The sequence below is a fragment of the Oryza glaberrima genome, chromosome 4 (genome assembly GCF_000147395.1).
Source record: "Oryza glaberrima chromosome 4, OglaRS2, whole genome shotgun sequence".
Classification (NCBI taxonomy): Eukaryota; Viridiplantae; Streptophyta; class Magnoliopsida; order Poales; family Poaceae; genus Oryza; species Oryza glaberrima.
The window spans coordinates 22,983,557-23,008,660 of NC_068329.1; the positions used below are offsets into that span (position 1 = coordinate 22,983,557).

General features: G+C 43.2%; 4 protein-coding genes across 7 annotated transcripts; 3 read left to right on the forward strand and 1 right to left on the reverse strand.

Annotated features, from left to right (window-relative positions):
• Positions 1-7,406: 7,406 nt before the first annotated feature.
• LOC127769781 (uncharacterized protein At2g24330-like) lies at positions 7,407-11,162 on the forward strand. Its single transcript, XM_052295409.1, is given in 6 exon segments — positions 7,407-8,020; positions 9,257-9,374; positions 9,377-9,400; positions 10,117-10,226; positions 10,342-10,422; positions 10,985-11,162. Coding segments are annotated over 6 exon segments (471 nt in total). The 5' UTR covers positions 7,407-7,915; the 3' UTR covers positions 11,018-11,162.
• Positions 11,163-12,977: 1,815 nt separating this feature from the next.
• On the forward strand, positions 12,978-16,202 carry LOC127769858 (photosynthetic NDH subunit of lumenal location 3, chloroplastic-like). 3 transcript variants are annotated; one of them, XM_052295518.1, is made up of 3 exons: positions 12,978-13,076; positions 14,903-15,200; positions 15,831-16,202. In XM_052295518.1, the coding sequence occupies exons 2-3, from the start codon at positions 14,952-14,954 to the stop codon at positions 15,936-15,938; spliced, it is 357 nt and encodes a 118-aa protein (XP_052151478.1). In that variant the 5' UTR covers positions 12,978-13,076; positions 14,903-14,951; the 3' UTR covers positions 15,939-16,202. The 3 variants fall into 3 exon arrangements, with proteins under 3 accessions (XP_052151478.1, XP_052151479.1, XP_052151480.1); XM_052295519.1 differs by having other exon boundaries at positions 12,978-13,071; XM_052295520.1 differs by having other exon boundaries at positions 12,989-13,049.
• A 1,095-nt stretch (positions 16,203-17,297) lies between these two features.
• Positions 17,298-18,121, forward strand: LOC127771615 (psbQ-like protein 3, chloroplastic). Its single transcript, XM_052297548.1, has 2 exons — positions 17,298-17,891; positions 17,981-18,121. The coding sequence occupies exons 1-2, from the start codon at positions 17,433-17,435 to the stop codon at positions 18,077-18,079; spliced, it is 558 nt and encodes a 185-aa protein (XP_052153508.1). The 5' UTR covers positions 17,298-17,432; the 3' UTR covers positions 18,080-18,121.
• Positions 18,122-18,145: 24 nt separating this feature from the next.
• On the reverse strand, positions 18,146-22,037 carry LOC127771614 (uncharacterized). Of its 2 annotated transcripts, XM_052297547.1 has the most exons (9): positions 21,715-22,037; positions 21,373-21,472; positions 20,323-20,391; positions 19,723-19,837; positions 19,354-19,442; positions 18,984-19,045; positions 18,794-18,890; positions 18,662-18,708; positions 18,146-18,573 (listed from the first exon to the last, which is right to left on the reverse strand). In XM_052297547.1, coding segments are annotated over exons 1-9 (879 nt in total). In that variant the 5' UTR covers positions 22,014-22,037; the 3' UTR covers positions 18,146-18,572. The 2 variants fall into 2 exon arrangements, with proteins under 2 accessions (XP_052153507.1, XP_052153506.1); XM_052297546.1 differs by having other exon boundaries at positions 18,146-18,708.
• Between the last annotated feature and the right edge of the window lie 3,067 nt (positions 22,038-25,104).

A 25,104-nucleotide genomic window follows, 5' to 3' on the forward strand; every position in this document is an offset into this window, starting at 1 on the left:
TTTTCCACTGGTATATATCCGGCACTTTCGGTAAACTGTCCATCTGTTTGTTTATTATATATCATCTAAATATTATGAAAAAACTTAAAAATAATTGATAAGATATATCAATATTTAATATATGACTCCACAAACATACAAGTTAAAATTCAAATTCTACAATTATAATAAAAATAACAAACAGAACTTAAATTACTATACATATATTAATTTACAATTAAATTTATTATTTTTGTTATAATTTGTATAAGTTGAATTTGAACTTGTATATTTGTGGGGTGATGTACTATATATTAATCTATATTGTTATTTTTTTTGAAAAATTTTTATAACTATTTCGTTTTTTTATAATTAATTAGTTGATATATAACAAATGGATGGATGTCTACCCACTAATTAGAATCCATATCCGGCACCTTCGGCTTTTAATTCGTGGATGCGCCTCGGCTCTCTGATATGTGTACTGTGAGAGTGAAGTGCAACCAGCCAAGTGTCTGCCGTCGTTGCAGAACCTTTGGACTGCATGTGGATGTATTTTGTGTCTCCATTCAGTGAAGGGACTCCATGTGTGCTGGCGTGCTGCAGCCTTAATGTCTTCCATTTTACTGTACTATACTTTCAGCTGATCGATCACCTCTGATGATCAGTACTTCGCTACCAGCAGCTCAAATGCAACTTCTGTTCTTTTCTGATGAACGAACCTATGGGCCTTGTTTAGTTGACAAAAAGAAAAATGTTGGGTGTCATATCGGATATTTAACCGGATATTGAAAGAGGTTTTTGGACATGAATGAAAAACTAATTTCATAACTCGTCTGAAAACGGCGAGACGAATCTTTTGAGCCTAATTAATCCGTCATTAGCATATGTAGGTTACTGTAACACTTATGGCTAATCATAAACTAATTAGGCTTAAAAAATTTATCTCGCGATTTCCCCCTAGTTGTGCAATTAGTTTTTATTTTTATCTACATTTAATATTTCATGCATATGAATAAAGATGTTTCGATGTGATATTTTGGGAAAAAAAATTTAGGAACTAAACAAGGCCTATGGAACTATGGATTAACCGGCATGCTTCCCGATTTTTTTAAAAATATTGTACATATAAATCTCTTAAATAGTGTTTTAAAATCTATCGTGCAACTTTTACTAGTTACTCTCTCTGTCCCACCAAGAAGATCGTTTTACTCATTAGCAAATTTCACAAAATACTTGATGCGGAACTTCCCCATCAACCAATACTAGCGCAAAAAAGAGCTAGAAACATATCAGTTTTTGAATTAATGGGACCGGTTGGATTACTATAATCCATGAAATTTTGCCGCTAGATCATTCAAATGAGGTGCATCGCACCAATCTATATTGCTGCTGCTGGCACCGGCCATTAATTAATGGGAAAAGTACGAATTACCTCCCCCGGAACTATCGTGGTCATCCGATTACCCCCCTAAACCACAAAACCGGACATTATTCACCCCCAACTATGTAAACCGAACGAATTACCCCCCTCGACCCAATCCGCGGTGGTTTTGGTCTACGTGGCGTACACGTGGCAGTCTAGTAAACATTTTATTTATTTAAAAAATATGGGACCCACCTGTCATACTCCTATTTCTCTCTCTTCTCTCTCACTCTTCCTCTCTCCTCTCTCACTCTCTTTCTCACTCAGGCGCACGGCGGCACGAGGGACAGGGAGCGGCGGCGGCGGCGGCGGGGTGCGGTGGAGGAGGTGAGGCGAGGCGGTGGCGGCGGCGGCGGGAGCTCGTGCTGCTCGAGGCGAGGCGAGGCGGTGGTGGCGCACGCATGCATACGGGGGCAGGAGGCGGCGGCGAGGACGGCGGCACGCCCGGCGCAGCGGGGCGGGGCGGGGCGCGAGGAGGCGACGCGACGGCGGCAGCATGTGGGCACGCCGCACGCGGGCGCGGGGTCGAGGCGACGACGGCGACGGGCGACGGACAACAGCGCGGGTGGGACTCGAGGGGAGATGGCGATGGCCAGTCCATCTCCCGTGTCCACATCGCCTTCCTCGCCGAAGCCACCGGCTCCAGCCTCCATAGCTCGCCGAACACGGTGGCTGCTACCGAAGAGGTTGGTGATGGCGTTGGAGATGGCGAGCGCGGTGCAGACACCCTTGCCGCTCCCTGACATGTCCTCCCCGAGCAGCAGCTTGGCGGAGCAGTCGCCGGATGTCTCCGACTCACTGACTTCCGCGCTCGGGCTGTAGCTCCCGCAGCACCGCTCCGAGCCAGCGTCGTCCTCCGACGCGCTCGCCATTGTAGTCGTACCACCCTCCCCTCCGACCTTCGAGCGAGCTAGCTAGTCGCGGCGGGAGGGAATCGCATCCACGAGGTGAGAGGTGGTGGATTGATGCGATAGCAAGCAAGGGGAGGGGAAAGCGATGGGAGAGAAAGCAAGCACACTGATGACTACCGTCGCTCGTCGCCATCTCCCCTCGAGTCCCGCCCGCGCCGTGCGCCATCGTCCGTCGCCCGTCGCCATCGTCGCCTCGACCCCGCGCCCGCGTGCGGCTCACCGTCGTTGCCTCGCCTCGCCTCCTCTGCTGCCGCCGCCGCTCACCGCCTCATCCCCTGCCGCCACCGCCGCCGCTCCCTGTCCCCCGTGCCGCCGTGCGCCTGAGTGAGAAAGAGAGTGAGAGAAGAGAGAGAGGAAGAGTGAGAGAGAGAAGAGAGAGGAATAGGAGTATGATAGTTGGGTCCTACATTTTTTTAATAAATAAAATGCTGATTGGACTGCCACGCGTACGCCACATAGACCAAAACCACCGCGGATTGGGTCGAGAGGGGTAATTCATCCAGTTTGCATAGTTGAAGGTGAAGAATGTTCGGTTTTATGGTTCAGGGGGTAATTCGGACGACCGCGATAGTTCGGGGGGTAATTCGTACTTTTTCCTTAATTAATTGTATTATGCTTTCAGTATTCTTTCGGTAGTAGATGTGGTAGCGTAATTAATTGTGGCATTGTACTACTATCAAACCTCAACATGATTAGCCGTAATCCCATAAACATGGGTACTATGGTCATTTTCACCTAAATATAATTTGCCTCAACGTGCCGAGAACGGCATCTTTTGTTGCATGGAGTGATGGAGGGAGTAGATAATTCATTCCTTCCACCGAACAATTATCATAAGACATTCAGATATGTAGCAATGCATTTAACACAAAATAACGCGCGCTACGCTAGTCGAGGATGACTATCTATTGCATTGAGAAACACTACAGTATATGCATGCTGTATTCACGTTACTTCTGCAACTGGACTGAGAACCACTATTTTCGGTGGGAAGTGCTATGGCTCACGGTCGACGACCCCACAGTAAGCTGGAGACCGACGCGTACGCTGGGTACCCGAAGTAGTGCAGGTTCATGCATGCATGCTTCGCTGAGATGTCATCGGTCATGCTTTGGCCCAGATGCCGGGACAAAGCTTCCGCGCAGGGTGTCCGGCGCAACGCACACGTTAGCCCGATATGCAGAACGGTGCCAATTAACCTTTGGCTCGTACCGTTGGTTTCCGCGGAGCACCGTGCTGATCCCGGCCCTGCTTGAATTCCGGCTTCCGGTGCAGCTTGCCTCGCGTTCCGCGTCTCCCGCTGTCGCACCGCCCGCACCGGCGGCAGGGGGCCCTCTTCGCCGCGCGGCTGCCTGCCTGTGCGGCGATCACACACACACACCCCCGTACCACTGATTATTCGATCCAGATGGATACGTTCTGCTGCTCACCGGACACAAAACATGAGGGCCACGCATGGCTGCTGCCGCTGGTAGCTAGCTGCAAGCACGATCGAGACGCTCCGTTACCCTGCGGGTTCGCCCTGTCGTCGCCCTGCCCGATCGATAGGTGCCCGTGACGGTGACCCCCCGGCCGGTGACCAGCTCGGGAGCAGGACGGAGGAGGAGTTTGTTCAGGGTAAAGTACTCCTGTTTGTCCGTCCAACATGTGGAGCCACCGTTGAAATTTGTTGAATGGAGGGAATCGAATAATTCTGGTGCCGACGAACTGCGGCTGCATACTGCGGCATGCATGTCTGGGACTCTGGAGACCCTTGCTGGCTGCTTGTGGAACAGAGCACTACGGGCTGAAAGAAACTCCCACCGCTTAATAAAACATGTCCGTGGGCCTTCCTTAATACCGGCGACGATGGACATTACACATGCGTAAGCGGAAAGTCTAATGGTTAAGTAAGTTTATACACATAAAATTTACACATCTAAAGTTTATCTATCTAAAATTTGTAGAGCGAATGTTTATAAGTCAAAAGTTTATATACCCGATTCAAATTCAAATTCAAATTCAAATATTTTATATTTTTTTCTTTTAGTAAGTTTATACACCTAAAGTTTACACATCTAAAGTTTATCCACCTAAAGTTTGTAGAGCGAATGTTTATAAGTCAAAAGTTTATATACCCGATTCAAATTCGAATTCGAATTTGAATTCAAATATTTTATATTTTCCTCTTTTAGTAAGTTTATACGCCTAAAGCTTACACATCTAAAGTTTATCCACCTAAAGTTTGTAGAGCGAATGTTTATAAGTCAAAAGTTTATATACCCAATTCAAATTCAAATTCGGATTTAAATATTTTATATATAAAATCTATACACAAAGTTTATGCGTGCAAAGTTTACGGTATAAAGCCCATGCACATGAATAAGAGTATTAGATTTTTTCCCCTAATTTTCTTTTACTATTTTTTTTTTTTGAAATTAGTGATGAAAGAGGAGTATTAGGGGGGGAGGGACGTACGGGTGATCGCTAGGAGGAGAGGGAAGCGATCACCCGCCCACAAGCAACCCCCCAAGTATTCTTTCGATAAAATTTTAGTCAGCTGAATGATTTACTATGGTCCTTATCTCTTTGAGCTTGTGTTAGAGATGTATCTCCGGTGTGCAAGTGTAGTTTGTGTATAACAGTGTGTAGTGTGTACGCGTAGAGATGATAATGGTATCTGATTCTCCGTTTCTCGTGGGGCATTTCCTTTATTAGGATGGGGGATGGTTGGAGTTAGTTCCCCATGAGAAATCAAATGGAAGAAAACATGTCCCTGTCTAGGTTCGTCCGCTCATGGGACGGAGATGATCTTTCGTCCCCCATCCATACTTCCATGGAGACCCACATAGGAGTCCAATTTCAATGTTTTTTTTTCTTATGTCATGTGATTATGCTACTTATGATTTTCGTTGAATGACAATATTATGTTTTCATCATATGAATTAGTGGATATATGTTGAATATTGACGTGTGTTGCACTATAATGAGATGCATATGTTATTTTAAACAGGGACGGGAACCCATGGCCCTGTGCAGGGGCGAGGATGGAAACAAAGTTTTCCAGTTGTATTTAGTGAGGACGGAAAAAAATTGATTTGCGGGGACGGGGATGGAGATGCAATCCCCACGGGGAATTATGTGTTGCTATCTCTTTGTACATGTATGTATGTTCCATGAATAAAAAGTTTTGAGGCATCCTTTGGAATAGATTTTTTTTACTGTACCCTCGGGTAAATATGGATCATCCATTCATTGCATCCAACGGATCATATCCGCCACTACTACACTGAGTATTATGGGTAGTATTATTTTCCCAAGGGTAGATTTGGAAAATTTTACATGGTAAAGAAGTAATTTCGCATGTGTTTACCGGTTAAGTTTTTTTTTCTAATCTACTCTATTTTTTACGCCATCTCTTGGTTTTCTCAGACTGTAGGTGGGCTTGTCCTAGTGATCAACGTGCAAGTGTTCATGCGGGTTTTTTTTGTTTTTGTTCTGTTGATTTTGTTGCTTCTAATCCGGAGTGAAGGATGGTTCGCCGATCCCTAATTGCATGAGTGCAAACATGGTTGGAATGCATCGCTGCTCTTTCTTCAAATTAGTACATGCATATACACATGTGCCGTCTAAATTGATGGAGGATTCCTAAAAATAAATTGATCGAGCATTATTCCTGTTCAAGACACCAGTGAGAAGGTTAAGACGCCACGCCGGTGAGAAGTTATATGAACCGGCGATGAAGCAGCCGGCGGCACGGCGACCTTGCCAGGATCCGTCGATTAGGATAATTGCAGCGCCAAGATTACGAGCAATACCCTTCTATAATTGAAATTAGAGTTGAAAGTCAAAAATACCCTAATAAGCATTTTTAAAAGCCCTAAAATACCCAAACAAATGAAGGGTCTGATTTAGTTTCTACTACACTACTACACCCAGTAATAAAATGTACTGTAAAAGGCCCCTTGGAATAAAGGAAATTGATATGAATTTTCAGGAATTGAACTCCTGTAAAAATCTTGCAGAATTCCTTTTGGTCCAAAGAAGTCATTAGGTTAAGTTCTAACCAATGTCATGAATTTCGCAAGAAAATATACTTAACAAAACAGTCGTTTAGGAGTTTAGGTAGATGGCCGGAGATCCAAACAACTCCTTGTTAGAGCTTTTATATGCAGAAATTTGGATTCAAATTTATTTATTTTGAAGTCCTAGGGCAAGAACCGTTTTACAGATCTCCCCGGCCGCATTTTTCCTTTTGTTTTTCTTCTATCCAAATTTTCTTTCTTTTCAGACAATTGCTCACTTTTTCTAGATTGGATTATAAGCTTCAAAGAACAAACGAGATTTGATAGTTTCGCGACAGTGCCCAAAAAAAAAAAATCTTCACTCGTTGAGCTGAGTTAATGAGAGTTTAAATATCTTCACGAATTACATACCATTTTTCATGATTATAATAATTGGATTATAAAGCTAACTATAGAGCTCAAGCTCTAGCAAGTAGCAACCCAATGCCTATTTCCACCCCTAGTTTCGTCCAACGATCGAATGTCAATTGGTACTCTAACATGTTTAGTGGTTAGCGCTGGCCCAACTTCACAGCCTGCCGGATGCAATCATCCAAGTGGGGAGGATGAGCCTATGTTTGCCCGTTCCGATCACAACGATCCGTGAATTATCGGTGCGCTGGCCCATGGCACATGGTGACCTACTCGGCCCAGGTATTCTTCTACCTTGGTTACTTAGAAACACCAAGATTCTGATGATTGCAAACTGTTTTCCAATTAAATCATCTTTATGATCACTTCACTTGCATGCATGACAGCGCGGCCGTCTTATACGGTTATACTACTACCTGAATATCTGAACATTGACACGTCATAAACGACTAGCTCATCCGTCTTGGACTTGGAGAAGCTTCCGGAATCCATGATACCCCATCGTTGTGTTCTCAGGTTATTTAATCCGACTGAGGACGTAGTAGATGCAAGCCAACACTTACTATTGCAAAATAAAACACAATATTTACAGTATACAGATTACAGGGTGCAGTTTATAAATGCATTTAACTGGAGTATATTATATTAGGCCTGGTTTAGTTTCCAACTTTTTCTTTAAACTTCTAATTTTTCGATCACATTAAAACTTTCTTACATACACAAATTTTCAACTTTTTTATCACGTCGTTTCAATTTCAATCAAACTTTTAATTTTAACGTGAACTAAACACACCTTGATTGGTACAACTACTCCATTATCAGACGAACACCTGTACCGTTCTAATTAACATCGGTTTAACTACTCCATTATCAGACGAACACCTGTACCGTTCTAATTAACTCCTCCGCATTACTCCCAAGTCCCAACTGCTTCAAAACGGTGTTGATTCTGAGAGCCAAACACCCCCAATCTTTCAGGCCCCTCCCGCGCAGAAGCCGATCGGACCAGATCCGTTCCCCGTCCAATGGCCTCTACGGCAGAAGTTGCCGCCGCGGCGGCGTCGGCGGCGGCGGCCGCAGCGGAGACGAAGGGGAAGGGTGAGGAGGGGAAGAGGAAGGGTATGGTGGATACTGGGGATGATTTGGCGGGCTCTGTTCGCGGGGCGCGGCGATGACTACGAGAGATGGCTGCAGTACCTGTCCAAGGAGGAGGCCGCCGTGCACGCGCGCCTGCGCCGTTCGCCCGCCGTGGCGTCCGCAACCTCGTCGTCCTCTCCATCCTCAGCGAGGTATTGTGTCCCCTGTGTGCTATCACTTCGCTTCAGGTTTACGGATGGTTATTCTGGGTGCTGGATTTTGCTTGTAGTTGAATTTGCATCCGTTGGTGACCCGTGTTTTTCCCCTTGAATTGAGTTGCGTAATCTTAAAATCCACTATGAACCTTGCTATATTACGGGTAAGGATCGTTATGGATTAGTAGGTGATAACCCACGCTTTGCTGCAGAATGCGTGAACGAAATATATGTTAAATATCATAGAAATAATGAATATTGAAATATTGTAAAAATAATGTGAGAAAGATGATTTGTCATATTTATATGTTGAGCTCTATTTTATATTGTAGATAATGTGTTATACTTGATGAGATTTAAGATACTCTATAACAGTAATTGCTAGTGGATGATGATGTGACACACTTGTATGTTGAGTTTTAGCTTTTAATAATTGCCCGTGGATACTTTATAGAATGTATAAATATGAGTGCCAGTAGATAGATAAGAGCAAATGCTTCGTTTCTGGATTGAGCTAGGATGGTTAGAGCCTGTTGATGATAAATCATGGCTGTTGGAAACAGTAAAAGTACATTTGCAGCATCATGAATGGTATTTCTAGATAATGCAAGATAACGGCACCATGAACTGTATAAGTTCAGGCTCCCATCGGATGGCCCATTAAGCCAAAGATAAAGCTAAATTTTAAATTTTCAAACTTAATTTTGAGATATTTTCAACGTAGTTTCTTTTTCAGCATTGGCTTTTAAGTCACCAAGAACACATATATAAAAGTTTTACCTACAAATTTATTTTTATTTCCTAATAAGCCGTTTTGGCTTATTAGAAAATAAGCGAAACGATGGGGCCCTCAATTGCTTATAGTTTAGTGCGTGCAGGGCTGCAGGCTCATGAATAAGTTCTGTTTGCTACGGTTCCCTCTTTGCTGACAGGCAGTCCTTCTGCCTTGTTTCACAAGAAGTGCATTGCAGTTTCATAACTCATTCATCAGTCAAAATATTTAAACATGGATTGGGTGATACAAAATGTATGCAATCTGTTTGTAGATACTTTGGCTTGCTAGTATCATCCTGAGTATTTCAGAATTGCTCCTGTAATTTTGAGGTACTGGGTGCAACATTTGACCAAAAAAAGTAATAATTATAGCCTTATTTGAAAATTAATAATTATAACCTTATTTGATTTTTTCTTTTAACTGAGCAATTTTTGAAATCTGATTGATGCTTTTCTCAGGTGGGAGCTGTAGTTTATGCAATCATCATGACAAAATCTGTGGATCTAGATTGGCAGATGAGGGCTATTAGAGTGCTGCCTATGTTCGTCTTGCCTGCTTTATCCTCAATGATATATTCAATACTCTAAGCTTCACAAGGATGTGTAATGCTCAAACTCAGAACTCTCTCATGATTTATAATTTTAACTATTGATAAAATGCTAACCATGCAGTTCTTTTGTTACTGATGATTATACTTAGACTGTATTTAGTCAGTTCTACTGAGGACTTTCATATCCTTTGACCTTGTATACAGTTGCTCCTCCTTCTGAGATAATTTGTTTTAGGTTTTTTTTCCTTTAATTATCAACCTTACCCATTTGATGTTTTTTTTTCCTAAGAACGTGCAAAAACTTTGCACATCAATATATTAGAAGATGAATAAGATTTACACACCGCGTCCTACTAAAAGTAGGCGCAAGACATAAAGGAGAAAAAACAATCTACTTAAGTACTATTTGACGTTTGAGTAACCTGAGGACTGGTATGTATTTGTGTTAGTTGCACTTAGTGTACACTTATGAATCATTTTGACTATTGACCTATATTTCTAGAAGGTTTTCATTATGATTAGCATATTGATTTTACTCGAGGTGGATAGCTGTGACCAAAGCTTGTTAGATTTTATATGATCATAGAAGAAATCTTATTAGCAATTGTTAGCATCTTCATGTCTCTCTCTGAAGTCTGAACATTATGATGTAGAGGTTAGATTTTATGTAAATCTAACGTGGACATGCAATTGGACATTTCTTAGTTTGGGACCCATCAACAATAGGCTTTGTTAGTGTACTAATAACCTTTTTGCCTCTGTACACAGTGGAGCAGAAGGATCAGAAGTTGCTTGAAAGATTGAGAGAGGAGAGAAAAGCTAAGATTGATGAACTGAAAGAGAGAACAAATTATTATCTCACCCAGAAGCTTATTCAGGTAAGAATTACTACTTCTTTAAAAAATCTTTATTAATATCAGAAGTATTTGATATATCAGTTCTATTTGGTTTTGTGTACAACATTGAATCGTGTACCATCTTGAACATGTGCAGAAATATGACCTTGATCCTGCAGCGAAAGCAGCAGCAGCTTCGGTCTTGGCAACTAAGCTGGGGGCAGATAGTGGTCTTAAGGTATACTCCCTCCGTCCCAAAAAAACCCAACCTAGGATGGGATGGGACATATTCTAGTACGGAGTATATTGTACTAGAATATGTCCCCAGATACATTGTACTAGAATATGTCCCATCCCATCCTAGGTTGGGTTTTTTTAGGACGGAGGGAGTACGTCAAAGATGAAGCAAAATCTGAGTCATCACAGGCTAGAAGTAGCGCCAGTGAGGTAATTCCTTCCAATGGGTTGAGAAACAGGAAGCATACAAAAGCAAAAGGCAGCAGCACTGGCAACGCTGCAGATGATCATAATACTGGGCAGGTAAGTGAAGCTGTAGGCGATCACCTGGAAGCTATGGAACCTTCTAGAGTCGTTGGGCATTATCAAAGCTCAGGTACCAGTGACAGTGGTTGGATGGCAAAGATTTGTGGCAGTTGCCATATGCATAATGGCGAGTATACTAATTTATTTTGCTTTGAAAAGAATATAACAATTACAGAAAGCCCTCGAGAGATTACAGGTGCTATGAACTTCACATGACATTGGTACAACTAACGTTACATAGCATGCAAAACTTGCAGGGTTGGCCAGGAAAGAAGATTTTCCTCACGTGACGTACTGCTGCCCACATTGTCATGCACTTAACATGTCAAATCAAACCATTGGGCGATGGTCCGGCTCAAACTCCGGTCAGTTGACCTCAAGTGCTCAAGTTTCTGGTACAAATCCTGTTGCAGACAATGAACTAGGCAACCAAACCGAAGGTCAAGAGATCTACGTGGAGGAAAATTCTGGGGAAGGTCAAGGGATCTACGTGGAGGAAAATTCTGGGAAACAACCAGTGAATGTAGATTGAGGCTTGTCGTTTGATGAAGAACCTCTCTCTAGTCTCCTTGCCGGTTACAACTACACCAGCAGCTGTTCAGAGCTCAGGCAGGAGTCAGTAGTAGTAGTACTGTTGTAAATAGCACATATCTGTATACATGATGTACGATAGCTGGAACAATATGTTCAGAGCGTCTTCGCACAGAGCACATCACCGTCTGATCAAATTGGTTGAGAGGCTGCATATTATTGTACGTACGTCAGTACCTGTCTACGTGATATTATGGTATGTTGGTTTAACCCTCAGCAGCATGGATGGTCAATATCTATAAAAAATGATGTGTCAGTTTTTTTTTACGATTAGAAGAAGCACGCGGATACATACCACTATACATGCTCGCACCCTGATTGTGCTCCGTTTGCAATCAGTTCCGTTGTTCTTGTTCGGATATCATTTTGCAGGAGACTCTCGCGACAGATTCACCTTCGTATGACAGCTGGAACACTAACTGTTCCGTGTTAATACACAGGAAAAAATAATCTCCAACAAATCTATGAAACAATTATCCGAGCTCCAGCTGGTCTAGCCATGGATGATGTCATGATCGAGGAAAGGCCCAAAGAAGTAAAGGTTGCTACCATCGGAGCAGAACAAGCCTTTTATCTGTCATCGTGTTCATCGAGTCTCCTGGACCGTCAGTGTCAGCTCCGTGAGGCCATGTGATGGACAGATGATTAGATCAGAGAAAGGGATTACATGATGCTAATCCTAGTCAGTTGCCAAACCTTTTCTGTAATCCTGTTAGCTGTTACTTTCCGCCAGTATTACTTTGTAATCTACCATCTGAATTCACATTTAAGTTAATCGGCCACTCTGTTTTTTTGGTTACACCCAACTACCCAAAAGCACAAGCAGCTTACAACACACGACTATTACGAACATCCCTCGTCAGCACCCATGAATCTGAGTATTCGGTTTCTCTTTTTTCTTTTACTCTCTCCGTCTTTATTTTGAAATAAAGTAACTTAGGGTCCCTTTGAATTATAGGAATGAAAAAACGGAAGAATAGGAAAAACATAGGATTCTGATAGAAATACAAGTGTAAAACAGAGGATTGCAAAACACAGGAAAAACATAGGAATGGCCGTTTGATTGAGCTGCAGGAAAAACACAGAAATTTGAGGAGAGAAAAAGACTCAAAGGATTCTTAACATGAGGTAGAACCTTATGTTAAATTTCCTCTAAAATTTGCATGGGAAGAGGCATTACATAGGAATTTCATAGGATACCATAGGATTTATTCCTTTGATTCAAATGGCTATATAGGAAAAATTTCAATAGAAATGAAATCCTTTAAAATTTCTATGAATTTCCTTTGAATCAAGGGGGGGCTTAATATGAGATGGTACATGTATGATAGTATAACAAATCTGATATGTTCTATTTTATTCTTGTTTTATTTTGGGATGGATTTAGTACAAACTTACAACACATGCACAAAGCTTATGAACTGAAAAGGTATAGAAAGTAATTAAGGAGTCAATAATAAATCATACTATAGAAGTACAATAATATTAAGTTTAAGATCCTTATCTAAGACGATCCCAAATCTGGGGGCCCACATGCAGCGGCACAAAGTTTACGATCGAATCGCTAACTATGTGTGCTGCGTTGATCTTTACGACTTTACCCCGGCGGGGTCTGCGTGTGTATATAAGCACACCCAAACATGGCTACGCCAAAGGTAGAGCCAAGCTGCGGTACTATTCCTCCTCTCCCTTTTTCTACGGAAGACGCAGCCACACGCTCAGGCAACGCAGGTAAAGAAAAAGAGAAGAAAAGGCAAGGTACAAACTTGAGACCTGTTCCTCCGTTGCTTTATTAATCATTATCCCGGTGCTTACTTCTTCTTAATTAATCAATAGCAATTAGTGGATTTGTTAAGCTGCTCTAGGGGAATTATTGGGGGCAGGGGGCAGACCGGAATAGAACAAGAACACTGTTCTCTCGGGTTCTCAGCTTCGATTGCATCGATCGGTCTCGAAATTAAAAAAAAAATAAAGGGGGGGAGGTAAACCCTTTTTTAGTGGGTTGCGGGGAAGCATCTCTATGAAGAAGGAACATGTTGGAGCGTTGAGCTTTCCTCTCATCTTATCTCCTTCGTGGTGGTTTTAAATTGGGGGAAGAAGACGACGAGGTAAAAGCGGGTTTTTGTAGAGAGAAGAAGATATCGGATTTCGGTTTGAGTGCGGATTGGTAATGCGGGAGGAATCGGGGATTTTTTTGTGTGTTCGTCCCTCTCGATTCTTGGTTTTGGACCAGTTGATTCGGATCGTGTGCTCGTGATTTTGATCAACTTAACATGGAAAATGGCCATCCTTCGCTATCTAATCAACCACTATTCCTTTCTTTCTTCGCTTAACTTCGTTTGATGCAGAATGCTGAATGCCATGCCTGTCCCCTCCTTCTTCTCCAGGCATTTTTTTTCATGTCCATCAGCTTTTCTCCCTGATCGGAATATCTCCTACTTGATTGGAAAATGTTCTTGATGAGAAATTAATTAGAGAAGGCTCCAGGAGGTTAGGAACAAATATCATGGAGGTGCTCCTAAATCCCCATGGGTTTCTTGGTCCCTGGAGGTTGGAGGGAATATCTGTCCTCTGGTCTCTGCCCTTTAGCCTTTATTCGTCCTGTTCCTTTCGTTCCATTCCTAAATCCTATTCCAGTCACGCCTTCTCCGTCCACGTTGCCATTACTTCATTAAGCCCTCACTGAACATGGTTAAATCATCTTATTGTAAATTCATCGATCGAAGTTGTGTTCATTGGTCAAAGCTCAATAAAATTCTAGGTGTTGATCATGCCTAGAGGCCAATGGGCAAAGATAGGGAAGAGAACCACCCGACTAATAATTTTGTTTGTGGCAATCAAGCTGCTATCTTTGCCTGCCCTCGTCCTCTTCTGGAAACTGGAACAGCGACCGAAGACAAGAAAAGTAGAATGGAATGTAGGGCCCACACAACTTAGCTGCTCATTGAGCATACCTGATTTTGGTATTTTTGCTGACCATTGATTGATTCCCATAATTACCTAGAGAACTAGTATTGGGTTGTTTGGATACCATCTCATCAGAGTACCATGTGTTGAGCTTCACTAGAGACTTTGTGAAAAAAAATTACTTCAGAAGTCACTCTAGTTTATATATCTTACAGTTGCAAACGTCTACTTTATCACAACCTCACTTTTTTTTTCTTACAAGCAGTTTCTTGTGGTTTCCCCTATTGCACCTTTGGCTGAGTTTAGTTCCAAATTTTTTTTTCAAACTTCCAACTTTTCCATCACATCAAAACTTTCCTACAGACACAAACTTTCAACTTTTCCGTCATTCCAATTTTAACCAAACTTCTAATTTTAGCGTGAACTAAACACACCCTTTCTTGATCTGCAAGCTCCAGGCAATGCGCCAATTACACAGAAGTCTCCTCTTTTCCCAAGAGCGTTATCCTCTGACTAATATTGTATCTTCTCATTGACTAGTTCGCCCAATTGCTACATGGCTTCCTTTCTTTTACACTTTGTTGCATTTGTTGCTTCTAAACATAGTACAAGAATTAGCTTCCTCTTTCTCTTCTTTACTTGATGATGCGCCTTGATGCTATAAATATATCTGATAGGTCTTGACCATTCCAAGCACAACTTGGGATAAGGAAGTAGCGCCAAATTATGGATTGTGGGATTGAATTGAAGGGCTGCATTTGTCGGATCAACAACTGCGCTGTTGAACTCTTCTCAATGGAGGAGGACTTGGTGATTGATGATGAGGACTCGTGGGACCTTCTTGCGAGGGATCTTCGGTTGAAGGTTACATTCTTGTACATTGACCTCGGCCGTGTGATTTGCTCCTGTGAGATTGATGAACACAAGAAGATGCTCACCGGTTTAGCGAACAAGTTTTTCTACTTCATGGATGAGGTGAGCATTGCTTCCCTCGTTCTTGGCAAGCTTTCGCCCAAAGCATGTGTCTCTTTTTTTATATATAAAAGCATGCCTCTTATTTCATTGCAAATTTAGTAATTCACACGTATTTGAAGAGCTCAAGGATGCCTTTGATTATATATAACACTCCTGTTTTAGTCATTTCCTGTAATAATGCTTTGTCATTTCACATTAAACGTGATTGGTTACTCCATCCTATCTAGCTACAAATTTTATATAGTTTTTATTCATAATTTGTTATCTAAGTCAACAACTCAACATTTTAAGCTAAGCTAATGGGTTGTAAGGGGAGAAGGTTATCTTGGAATTTTCTGGATGTTTAATGTAAATGGATAATTATGCTTCCTTAAAAAAAGTTGTTTTAATGTAAATGGATAATTATGCTTCCTTAAAAAAAGTTGTTAACGTCCTTTTCGTGTTTTTGTTTTAGCTGTTTATGGTTCATGAATCATGACTAGGCTCACCCAATAGAATTAGAAAGGTGCTCCTAGCCCGTTCGGCAATGTACTTATTTGTCAAATCAGTTATGGACAATCAACACACTTGATTAATTTGTGGATATATTCGCTGTCTATCTAATTTAAGATGCCTTTGCACAAATGGCAGTTGGCGAATGCAGTGAGCAGCAGAAGCATCCCCCTCATGCAGGTGTGCTACAGTGATACGACTCTTCTTCTCCGCGAGGTGCTCTCCGCCCTTGTGCCCTCCCAGTAATTTGGGCCTAATTCAAGATTAGATGCCCCCTGCAAGGCTAGTATTCGCTCTGCTTCTGCAGCATCGCAATGTATGGAGCAGGCGAGGGTAAGATCTGAGAGCCTCACATTTTCTTGGAAGCAAGAAACACCCAGAAGAGGATGGATAAGGAAAATGTGAGAAGAATGAGGTGCAGAATCACCCTCACCTATGTACATATCTTTAATCAGCTTCAGAGTTGGAACTTGGAAGCACTTTAATGGATTAGCATCCGGTTTGCACCAATGAGATGCACTTCTCTGAAGCTTCTTGTTTGTTTGTTTGTTTCATTTTACATGTGAAAGTTGACTCCTCTCTAACGCGAAATGTAGCAAGATAATTGCCGTTCCATAGCTTCATAGCTTTTAACCTGCAATTTCAGGCGATATGCTTTTGCCGGATAAACAACCAGGTCCTACGCTCCTCCTAGCTTCGGTTTTTTTGACTGATGTTACATTGTGGAGTGATTTTACGGTTCTTGAGGTACCAAGGGTACTCACAGTGCATGTCTCTAAAATGCGTGTCTCTAGGTGACAAATAAACCCATAACATACTTTGGAAACCCATCCCACGGTGCAAAGGGGGCAAGCAAATGGCTTCGAATGGCCGGAGCTGAAAAACGCCACACGGTGAGATCACGTAGACCATGGGGGGCCACTCTCACCAATGTAGGGGTGCCGCTCGTTCGTGCTCCTTGCGTCCTCTAGCGCAGCGAAGGAAACTGCATCCCAGTGAAGGGCCGAGGAATTCAATAGGGAAACGAGTCAAGCTGACGTGTGCAAGAATCTCCTACATGTCGGTTCTAATCCACACGACAACTCAGTCCACTGTAAACGGCCTAAGAAGTATCATATTTTTTATGTGTAAAATTTAGTATATCTTGCTATCTCCGTTATTAGGAGATAAAAAATATGGGTACCTCTCCAGAACTGTAAAATTTCTCTACATTATGAAATTGTGATTTCCGTTCGAAAAAAAAAAGAAATTGTGATTGAATACTGGGTACCTACAAGAGATGGGACAATAGTCTTCTGCTGCTAAGCTTTGCTCCTTGCATTCAGGTTTAGAATTAGGCACATGCGCTGCCACTGATGCGTGCTTCATCCGTCCTAAAATAAACCAACCGCGTATCGGATATGATACATCCTAGTAAGATAAATCTAAACATAGTAGGGTGTGTTATTCATATAAAGTTAATTTATTTTGGGACAGTTTGAGTAATTGGTAATGTAATGCCAGGTTGCGGTAGTATTCCAGTAGGCACAGATCTGCGATCTACGCGCTGGCGTCTTCACTCAAAATCCCCACATGTTTCGGCCTTCGACAGAGCCTACACGGCTACACATGCCCGTGTTGGCTTTGGGGTTTCCCGACTGAATGTGTCAAGTGTCAACGTGACACCAACCTTATCGGAAGCACCTGGCTGTGCACGCCTCAGCGTCCAAGAAGGCTACACGCTGCCACTGCCAATCTGCCATGGCATTGCAGCTCGCTGCCCAAGCGCTCTCCGCGATCCTCCTGTCGGGCGCCCAGCCGAGCAGCAGACGCGCGACACCGCCCGGAAACGGCCAACGGAGTCGGAGACCGCCAGCCACCGGCAGGCGGCGGCTGGCGGCGTCGCTCCTCGCGTCCCAGCTGCTGCTGCTGCCCGCGGCGGCGACCAGCGTCGCCGGCGCGTTCGAGTTCGACCTGAGGATCACCGTGCCGGAGCAGTCCGGCGAGGAGGCCGAGGCCGTCGTGAAGCTCCACGCGAGGAACCTGGTGCGCGTCAAGGGGCTCATCGACGCCAGGTCGTGGAGGGAGCTGCAGGCGGCGCTCCGGTCCAGCGCCGCCAACCTCAAGCAGGACCTCTACGCCATCATCCAGGCGAGCCCGGCGAGCCGGCGGCCGGAGCTCCGGCGGCTCTACTCCAACCTCTTCAACAGCGTCACCAGCGTAAGCGTCGACACACAAATCAAATCGACGTGTCTACTCAACTCACAGTAGAACATGGTGTGCTAATCTTGTTCTTGTTTCGCATGCAGCTAGATTATGCGGCCAGGGACAAGGATGAGCTCCGAGTTCAGGAATACTACAGCAACATGATCACAAGCCTCGACGAGATTTTTTCCAAGGTCATGTAGCAGCTGTCGATTTTTAGCTCGTCTAGGATGAATAGAGAGAGAGAGAGAGAGAGAGAGAGAGATGAATTGGATAAAGCTAGACTCTTGGATTGCATTTTACACACAGGGAACAGCAAAATGTTAACGGGCAAAAAGGCCTTTTTTTTCCTCTTTTGCTAAGCTTAGCTAATAGCTAGCTAGCTAGCTAGTACTTATTATTAACTAACTTCCTATTCTACATCCTCTATTCACTATACTGAGAAACTGACAGGATGAGAAATCGAAAAGAAAAAAAAAATCAATATGTGCAGGTGCACCAAGACGAGCAAAACTGAAGTTTCCTGAAATATTACTGTTCAGCCACCAGTTTTACAGGCTTGTCGCTGGCCAGCTGGGGCGTACGTTCAACCCATGTCAGTGGAGGCCGAGCAGCAGATTGGTTACAGTTACCTCCCCTTCGCCTTCTGATAGAGAAAGCAGGATCCCTGGTAGTTCTACTCATCAGTCATCACCATCTGACAGCAGTAATTCCCAAATATTTCACTGAGTTTGTGATGGAGTTTAAACGTTTGCTTCATGTGCAACCTGTTGGCAGTGACTTACCATCCTCTTGGTTCCTCCTTCAATTGGCTGCCTCCGAGAAATTGTGGCTAAGAATGAAAGGAAATCAAATTAACAGGTAAAACAAAATTTCCATACTGTGTGTCGAATAGTCACAGGACCTTGAGTACTTACCACTGTAAGACCAGGAAGTACGAAGCTAGCAAGATTTTCATTCACCGAGACGGGCAACGGAGGCATCTTACTCATTATCCCAGGCATTTGGTTCATGCTGTTTATAGAAGAAACACAATTAGAGACAGTGAATCTATACGACAAGCATAACTCCAAAATTCTGCATGCATCAGAGGGGGAATATGTTTACGTTTGCAGAAGACCATTGATGTTCCTTCTTGTCCGATGGAAGAGTTCAATATTGTTTTGCGGCTGGAAGAAATAGTAGTTAGAGTGAAATCCATGTAATTAACGGGAAATATGTTTAACACAGCGCACTTTCATAATGATCGATGCACCTCTCCAATATTGTTTTGCGCGAACATAGCCTAGAATTACTTTTTTTTCATCGGGTCGGCAAAGAAGTGCCGACCGAAGTTTATTAAGATTAGGGGAAAACTGCCGGAAGTACAACAGTCCTGGCAACCAGGATCGCTACAGTACAACAGTCCTGGCAACCTAGAATAACTGGAACGATGAACAAAAAAACACCATTCTTTGTAAGATAAATATACACCTACCTGACATGCTAGCATATTTGCTTCAATCTGATCAAGAAGTCGATCATTTTGTACTAGTAATTGCTGCATTGCACGATCTATTTCAGTGGCTGCATGTTAGAAAAATACGCACATGGTCAAATTAAGGAACATATATGTAATATGTGTATGAAAAGTCATCAGCTTAATCTTGTCAAAAACCAGTTCTTATGAATCTTTCCATCAGCGCATAATTCTAATATCTTATTTAAATTGCATCTGCTAATCCGTTAATTTATTATTTACTCTCCCAAGAGCATAATCGAAATGAAGGATTATCATGCGTTGGACCCACAGCAGATGGTTTTACATTCTAGAAAAATGGACCTGATACTCAAGTGACCTACCAACCTCCAGTTAGAATTTGGTTGTTTTGAATGGCATTATGTGACACAAACGAAGGAACTCTTGTGTCCGTCTGAACTGGATGATTGGTACCCCATAAGGAAGGCTCGGCCATTTTAGCCTGAAAAAATAACCATTATTACACCAGTCAAAAACATGTGCATGGAGTACGAAATGCCCAGGGCTAAATAGTTAGGTCTGCTATTTGTTATGTACTTCAAAACTTCTATTTTTGATAAATCAGTTAAAACAATTATAAGGCTGAGTTCTTTCCCCAACTTTCCCAACCCACATTTCTCGTGTTCCGCGCGCACGCTTTTCAAACTGCTAAACGGTGCATTTTTTGCAAAAAGTTTCTTTATGAAAGTTGCTTAAAAAAATCATATTGATCTATTTTTGAAAAAAAAAATAGTTAAAACTTAATTAATCACGTGTTAATAGACCGCTCCGTTTTCCGTGGGCAGGAAATGGGTTCCCAACACACACAAAGGAACACAGCCTAAGTTGTTCAAATAGGACCAATAGTTTTTTTTTTTTTTGGAAACGGGGCTAAACGTGTTACTGAATCAGTTGCATTAATCAGAAAACCATTAGGAACGTTAATACCTTTCTTTCTTTCATCTTTCTTCCAGTGTGATGGTCTTCAGACTTCCGCCGCCTTGAATTTTCTCTTTTCTGCAAGAGAACCAAATCATTATTATTATTATTAAAAATAAAAAAATGAACTACTAATAAAAGAAAATAAAGTACTAGGTCAGCTAGGAAACGCACACGTGCATCTTAAATATATATAACTGTTGTTTAGTTAGCTATATTCTTAATAAAACTTTTGAAGAATATAAAGCTCATTTTGATTTTATCACAAACAATATACTGATCCAAAGAGGAACCACACCTTTAGTTTTCAGTACAGTATCAGACAATATTTTTTTTTTGCCGGGTCAGCCGAAGGAACCAGCGACCAAATTTCATTAAGATTGAAAGGAATAAAATCAAAGTACAAGTAGTTTTCGCTTGCAACGACAGGAGGCTGTCGAATTAGACTGTGGCAGGAACCATAGCCCGGCAAACTAAAAAAAAAAACTGGAACGCCAACACAATAGAAAGAAAACTAAGAACTGCAGTATCAGACAATAATTCAGGCAATTGCCTAGTCAGCTATCGTAACTAATAATATGGTGGGTCCAAAAGATAGATCACTGGCAAAAAGATATATGCATGTTTTTTATAAAAAAAACGGTATAAGAATGTGCTGTCTTTTGATCTACCTTTTTTCCTTTTGGACAATACAAATGTATATCAATATAATAACAGCCCACAAGGAGAAATTGATTGCCAACTCATGTCTCAATATGACTATGGTCCAAAATGTGCAACTTTCGCATTTATGTACATAATCATTGAGAAGAAGTGTATCTATTATTCATATTAGCATATTCAGAGAAAAAAGTGAGGCATAGCAAGCCCCATCCAAAAACTGCTCAAGGATAAAAGGGAATATTGTCTGCCTGAACGGTTGTACCTAAGGGAATATTGTCAATTATGTAACGAGCATACCTCAAACAGAAGGCATCCTTGTAATCGGGAAAGGGAATGCAGATATTATGTTCGAGTGACTACAACTTACAGAGTATATACATATTAGAGATTGCTTACCCCTAGCCACTGACACTTCATTGCGACATCTCTCACAGTCTTGCTTGGTAATGAAGCTGCTATCTTTATATACTTCATGATGCCTTGTTCATTTCCATATCTGTGTATATTCATCATTGGCGTCCCAATGAGAACAAAATAAAGGACACACATGAGGGATGGTCCAGTGAATAAAAAACATGGACCAGGAAAAAGATATTCCAACATCAACCAATGGAATAGTAAAACCTCTATCGATTGGACTAACACATGCTCTGAATTTGCATAAGTTTAGACAATTTAATTAGACCACATGCTCTGAATTTGCATAAGATTACAATCATATAAGTGGAAGTAGCTTACTTCTGGAGGCCATCTTTCAGCACATCGAGCTCAAGACGTGACCAATCAGCTGCCAGGGGCCCTCCATATTTGAGGTTCTGCCCGGGATCAGCAACCGTATTGGACGAAGTGGTGGAGACAACCACAGAAGGTGTGGTGCTCAACATCACCGTGTTGCTGTCCATCCCACTGGAACAGTCCAGGTACACTGGCATGCCTCCTGACCCACTAGTTGTCACGCTTGGCTGAAATGAAACAACTTGCTGGCTGCAGAATGGCTGAGGAAATTCACCAAAGTCTAGACTAGGATCATCTGCCATCTGCGCGCCCAGCAAATTATCTAGAACGGAATTTGGTATTTCCAGTTTCGAAGGACGCACTCCAAGTTGATCCAGAGCAACTCCACAATGCAGAATGGACGACTTTGGTACCTACTGCTCCAGGTACTCATCCAAGCATGGACTCTTTGTAACGATACTCAAAAAGTTTGTGTACTTCCACAATATATTGTTCCCTGCAGATGGAACTAAGCACGTCAAGGAAGCTGAAACCTTGGAATTTGGAGAAATAAAACTCAATAGAGGAAACTAGTATCGAGCCAATCTTCCATGAAGATAGAAATGTCGAATTTCTTTGCTTGGCAAAAAGAAATATGCTTAAGGAACACAATTGTACTCTGCAACGCAGGTTTACTTCACTTGTAAAAGATCAGAGTATCAATATTTCAAAGCAATAGATTATTTTTCTCCCTTTTGCCATGTAATCCTCATAATTCAGCCAATTCTACTCTCTTTCATGTGAAGCACGCCACAGACGAAATCCTCGCTACAGAACCAGATCAACAGGCAAAATTTGGACGATTTTCTCTCATCGTCTCATGCGGATCAGAGCACACAGCCATATAACCCAGTCGGGTAGTCAGTGTCTATCCGCATGTCGCATGGCCCCCAGTAACAAGAAAGCAACAGAATTCGATGAAAGAATCAAATCAAAGAAAGTAACTCGCGGACAAGGACCCGGCCAATCTGCTCCTGCATACAGTTCATAAGCCCATAGAAAAAGACCTAGTAAAAAAAACCCAAACCCACCAATGATTGCGTAAAGCCAAACCACACAGACATGCATGCAAAACCCGAAACTGCCGCCCCCATGAACTAACCTGGCTTTGCACACTGCAGTTCATATGGCACGATAGAGAGAGAATCAGAGAAGCAAACCAAGAAAACAAAAATCAACACTACCATAATCCACAGCTAGCCCAATCAATCGACCAGCAGTATAGGCAAGAACCCGATCCTAAGCATCGAATGAACGAACACACGGGTAAACCGTAAAACGAAAAACCAGCTTAAAATTACCGGGTTGAAACCCGATCTAATCTGCAGGGAGCGAGAGATCGCCAAGCTCTTCAAGCAGCTTCAGTGCGACTCGATCGCCTGGAGCGATCGATCGATCGGTCCCTCGTGTGTGTGTGTGTGCGCGCGCGCGGGCGAGCGGGGTGTGACGGTGAGCGCGGTGGGTGGTTGATGGACACTGATGGTGGTGGAGGTGGTGGTGGTGGTGGTGGTGCTAGTGTTGTTGTTTGGTTCTTCTTTAAAGAGAGATGGTGCCGCCCAGCTTTGCGCGCTCCAATGGGAGGGAGGCCGAAAAGCGGCGGACCCGCGCTCCCCTCGACTCGATCGGCAGGAGTAAAACCGGCCGGGGTATTGCCCCTCCTCCCCTCCCCCCGTCGAAAAGCCGCCAAAGTCGCGTGCCGATCTCACGTACAACTTGTTGCGCACCGTAGCATAGGCACAGGAGAAGCAGAGCAGCCGAGATGGGGGCGAAGCCAACAATAATTTTGCCACTATTGGTTTCTATCTTAGGTTTGCTCTCGCTCCAGGCTCGCCTTTCCTTTCTCGGTTGTTTTCCCACTTTTTCATGCGAGGAAAGCAACACGTACGTCCCCATGTATACAAGTAGCTCTCTCCTTTTTCTGGTGCTGTGGATTATTTATATTGCTGTTGTTAACTAAACCGGTATCTAGGAGTAATACTAGTGTTTAGGAAGCTACGCTGATGGACATCTGTGGACTCTAGAGGCTGTAAAGAGCAGTACTTTGGAAGCATGATAATTTATAAACGGCGTAGCTGCAGGTATGGAGTAACACTCGTATCACATCACGGAAGCTGGCCTCTTTCACTTTTAAGTTTTACTTCATGACACAAAGACTTGTTAAAACTAAACCTGCATCCTCTCCTTCCCTTTTGTTGTTTTCTAAACGCAAGTAGATTGGGTGCCCATTCCATTCGATCCCCCCTACCGGACCTCTCCTTTTGATTTCATCGTGGGCTTGGAATCGGATCCTACTAGTTTTTATGCAAAACTGGACTGTTTTACGAAGGTAACGTGCAATTCCGGCGTGTGTATTCCACTAGTCCACTCATGGTCTACAGGGCATTTTGTTCCGGTCGGGACCCATCTGCTGTGCCTGTGTGCCTGTGTACCGTATGTTCTTACAGTTAACCAGAACCATTAGTTAAAAAGAGGAGACATCAAAGCAAATCTTGCCATCTAAGTTTTTTGGGGGCCGATTTCAGACAGGACCACTTTTGGGGGACATGCAAGTGGAGCAACTAATTAGTACTAATAATCAGTATAACCAGGAAAACGTACGTATTATATTATTACTAGTAGGCCGTGTCAAAATAGCATTTGGTTTAATTGTGTTGTGCGAGTATTAGGCCATCATCAACCGCGCGCGCCTGCGTGGCCGGCCTCCTTGGCGCCGTGCCCAGCTGACGCCCGCGCCGCGCTTCCCGCGGTTGATAGAGGCGTTACGGCCGGAAAGGAGCTGAGACACGCGCGCGCTAGCTTTTTGTTCGCGGGCGCGGAGCCACCGCCTCGCACGACCGCAAGCGACAAACGGTTCGCACACAGCGGCAGCGCGCCCGCGGCTGCCCGCGCGCGTGGGATGCGTGCATCAGCTAGCCCAGCGCACACGAGAGTTGCAGCGGCTAGCTAGCTCGCCACCCGCCCACCCGCCCGCGCGCACGGGCAGCGAGAGCAATACCGTATGATTATCGCACGCGATAACCTTCTTAATTTTTAAAACCACCGTATATCTTATAGTATTGGTAATCGTGTGGCGATTATAAAACGTGAGGTGACAGTAACTTTACTCTAAACAGTTCAGTGGGCCTGAGCGAGACGCTATCGACATAGAACGGGAACGGCCGAGCTAGCATTCCATCCCACTCCGCTCGGTGCCGGCGCGTGTTGATCGGCCGCATATACGCATTATTGCGAAGAGGTCGTTGCGAGCGGTGCTGCACAGCGCCATCCAATGCTTCCGTGGTCTTATTCAGTTGTTCTGCAATTACGTACGAATGGGTGTTTGGGTACGAATATACACATGGACGATGCAGTGAA

Bases quoted from the DNA above. Each gene is read 5' to 3' on its own strand.
- LOC127769858 (XM_052295518.1), top strand. From the start codon at position 14,952: ATGGATTGTGGGATTGAATTGAAGGGCTGCATTTGTCGGATCAACAAC. The intron at 15,201-15,830 runs GTGAGCATTGCT...CACAAATGGCAG, and splicing joins TTTTCTACTTCATGGATGAG to TTGGCGAATGCAGTGAGCAG.
- LOC127771615 (XM_052297548.1), top strand. From the start codon at position 17,433: ATGGCATTGCAGCTCGCTGCCCAAGCGCTCTCCGCGATCCTCCTGTCG. The intron at 17,892-17,980 runs GTAAGCGTCGAC...TTTCGCATGCAG, and splicing joins TCTTCAACAGCGTCACCAGC to CTAGATTATGCGGCCAGGGA.
- LOC127771614 (XM_052297546.1), bottom strand. From the start codon at position 22,013: ATGGCAGATGATCCTAGTCTAGACTTTGGTGAATTTCCTCAGCCATTC. The intron at 21,473-21,714 runs GTAAGCTACTTC...GAATATACACAG, and splicing joins CTGAAAGATGGCCTCCAGAA to ATATGGAAATGAACAAGGCA. The intron at 20,392-21,372 runs GTAAGCAATCTC...GTTCTCTTGCAG, and splicing joins TGAAGTGTCAGTGGCTAGGG to AAAAGAGAAAATTCAAGGCG.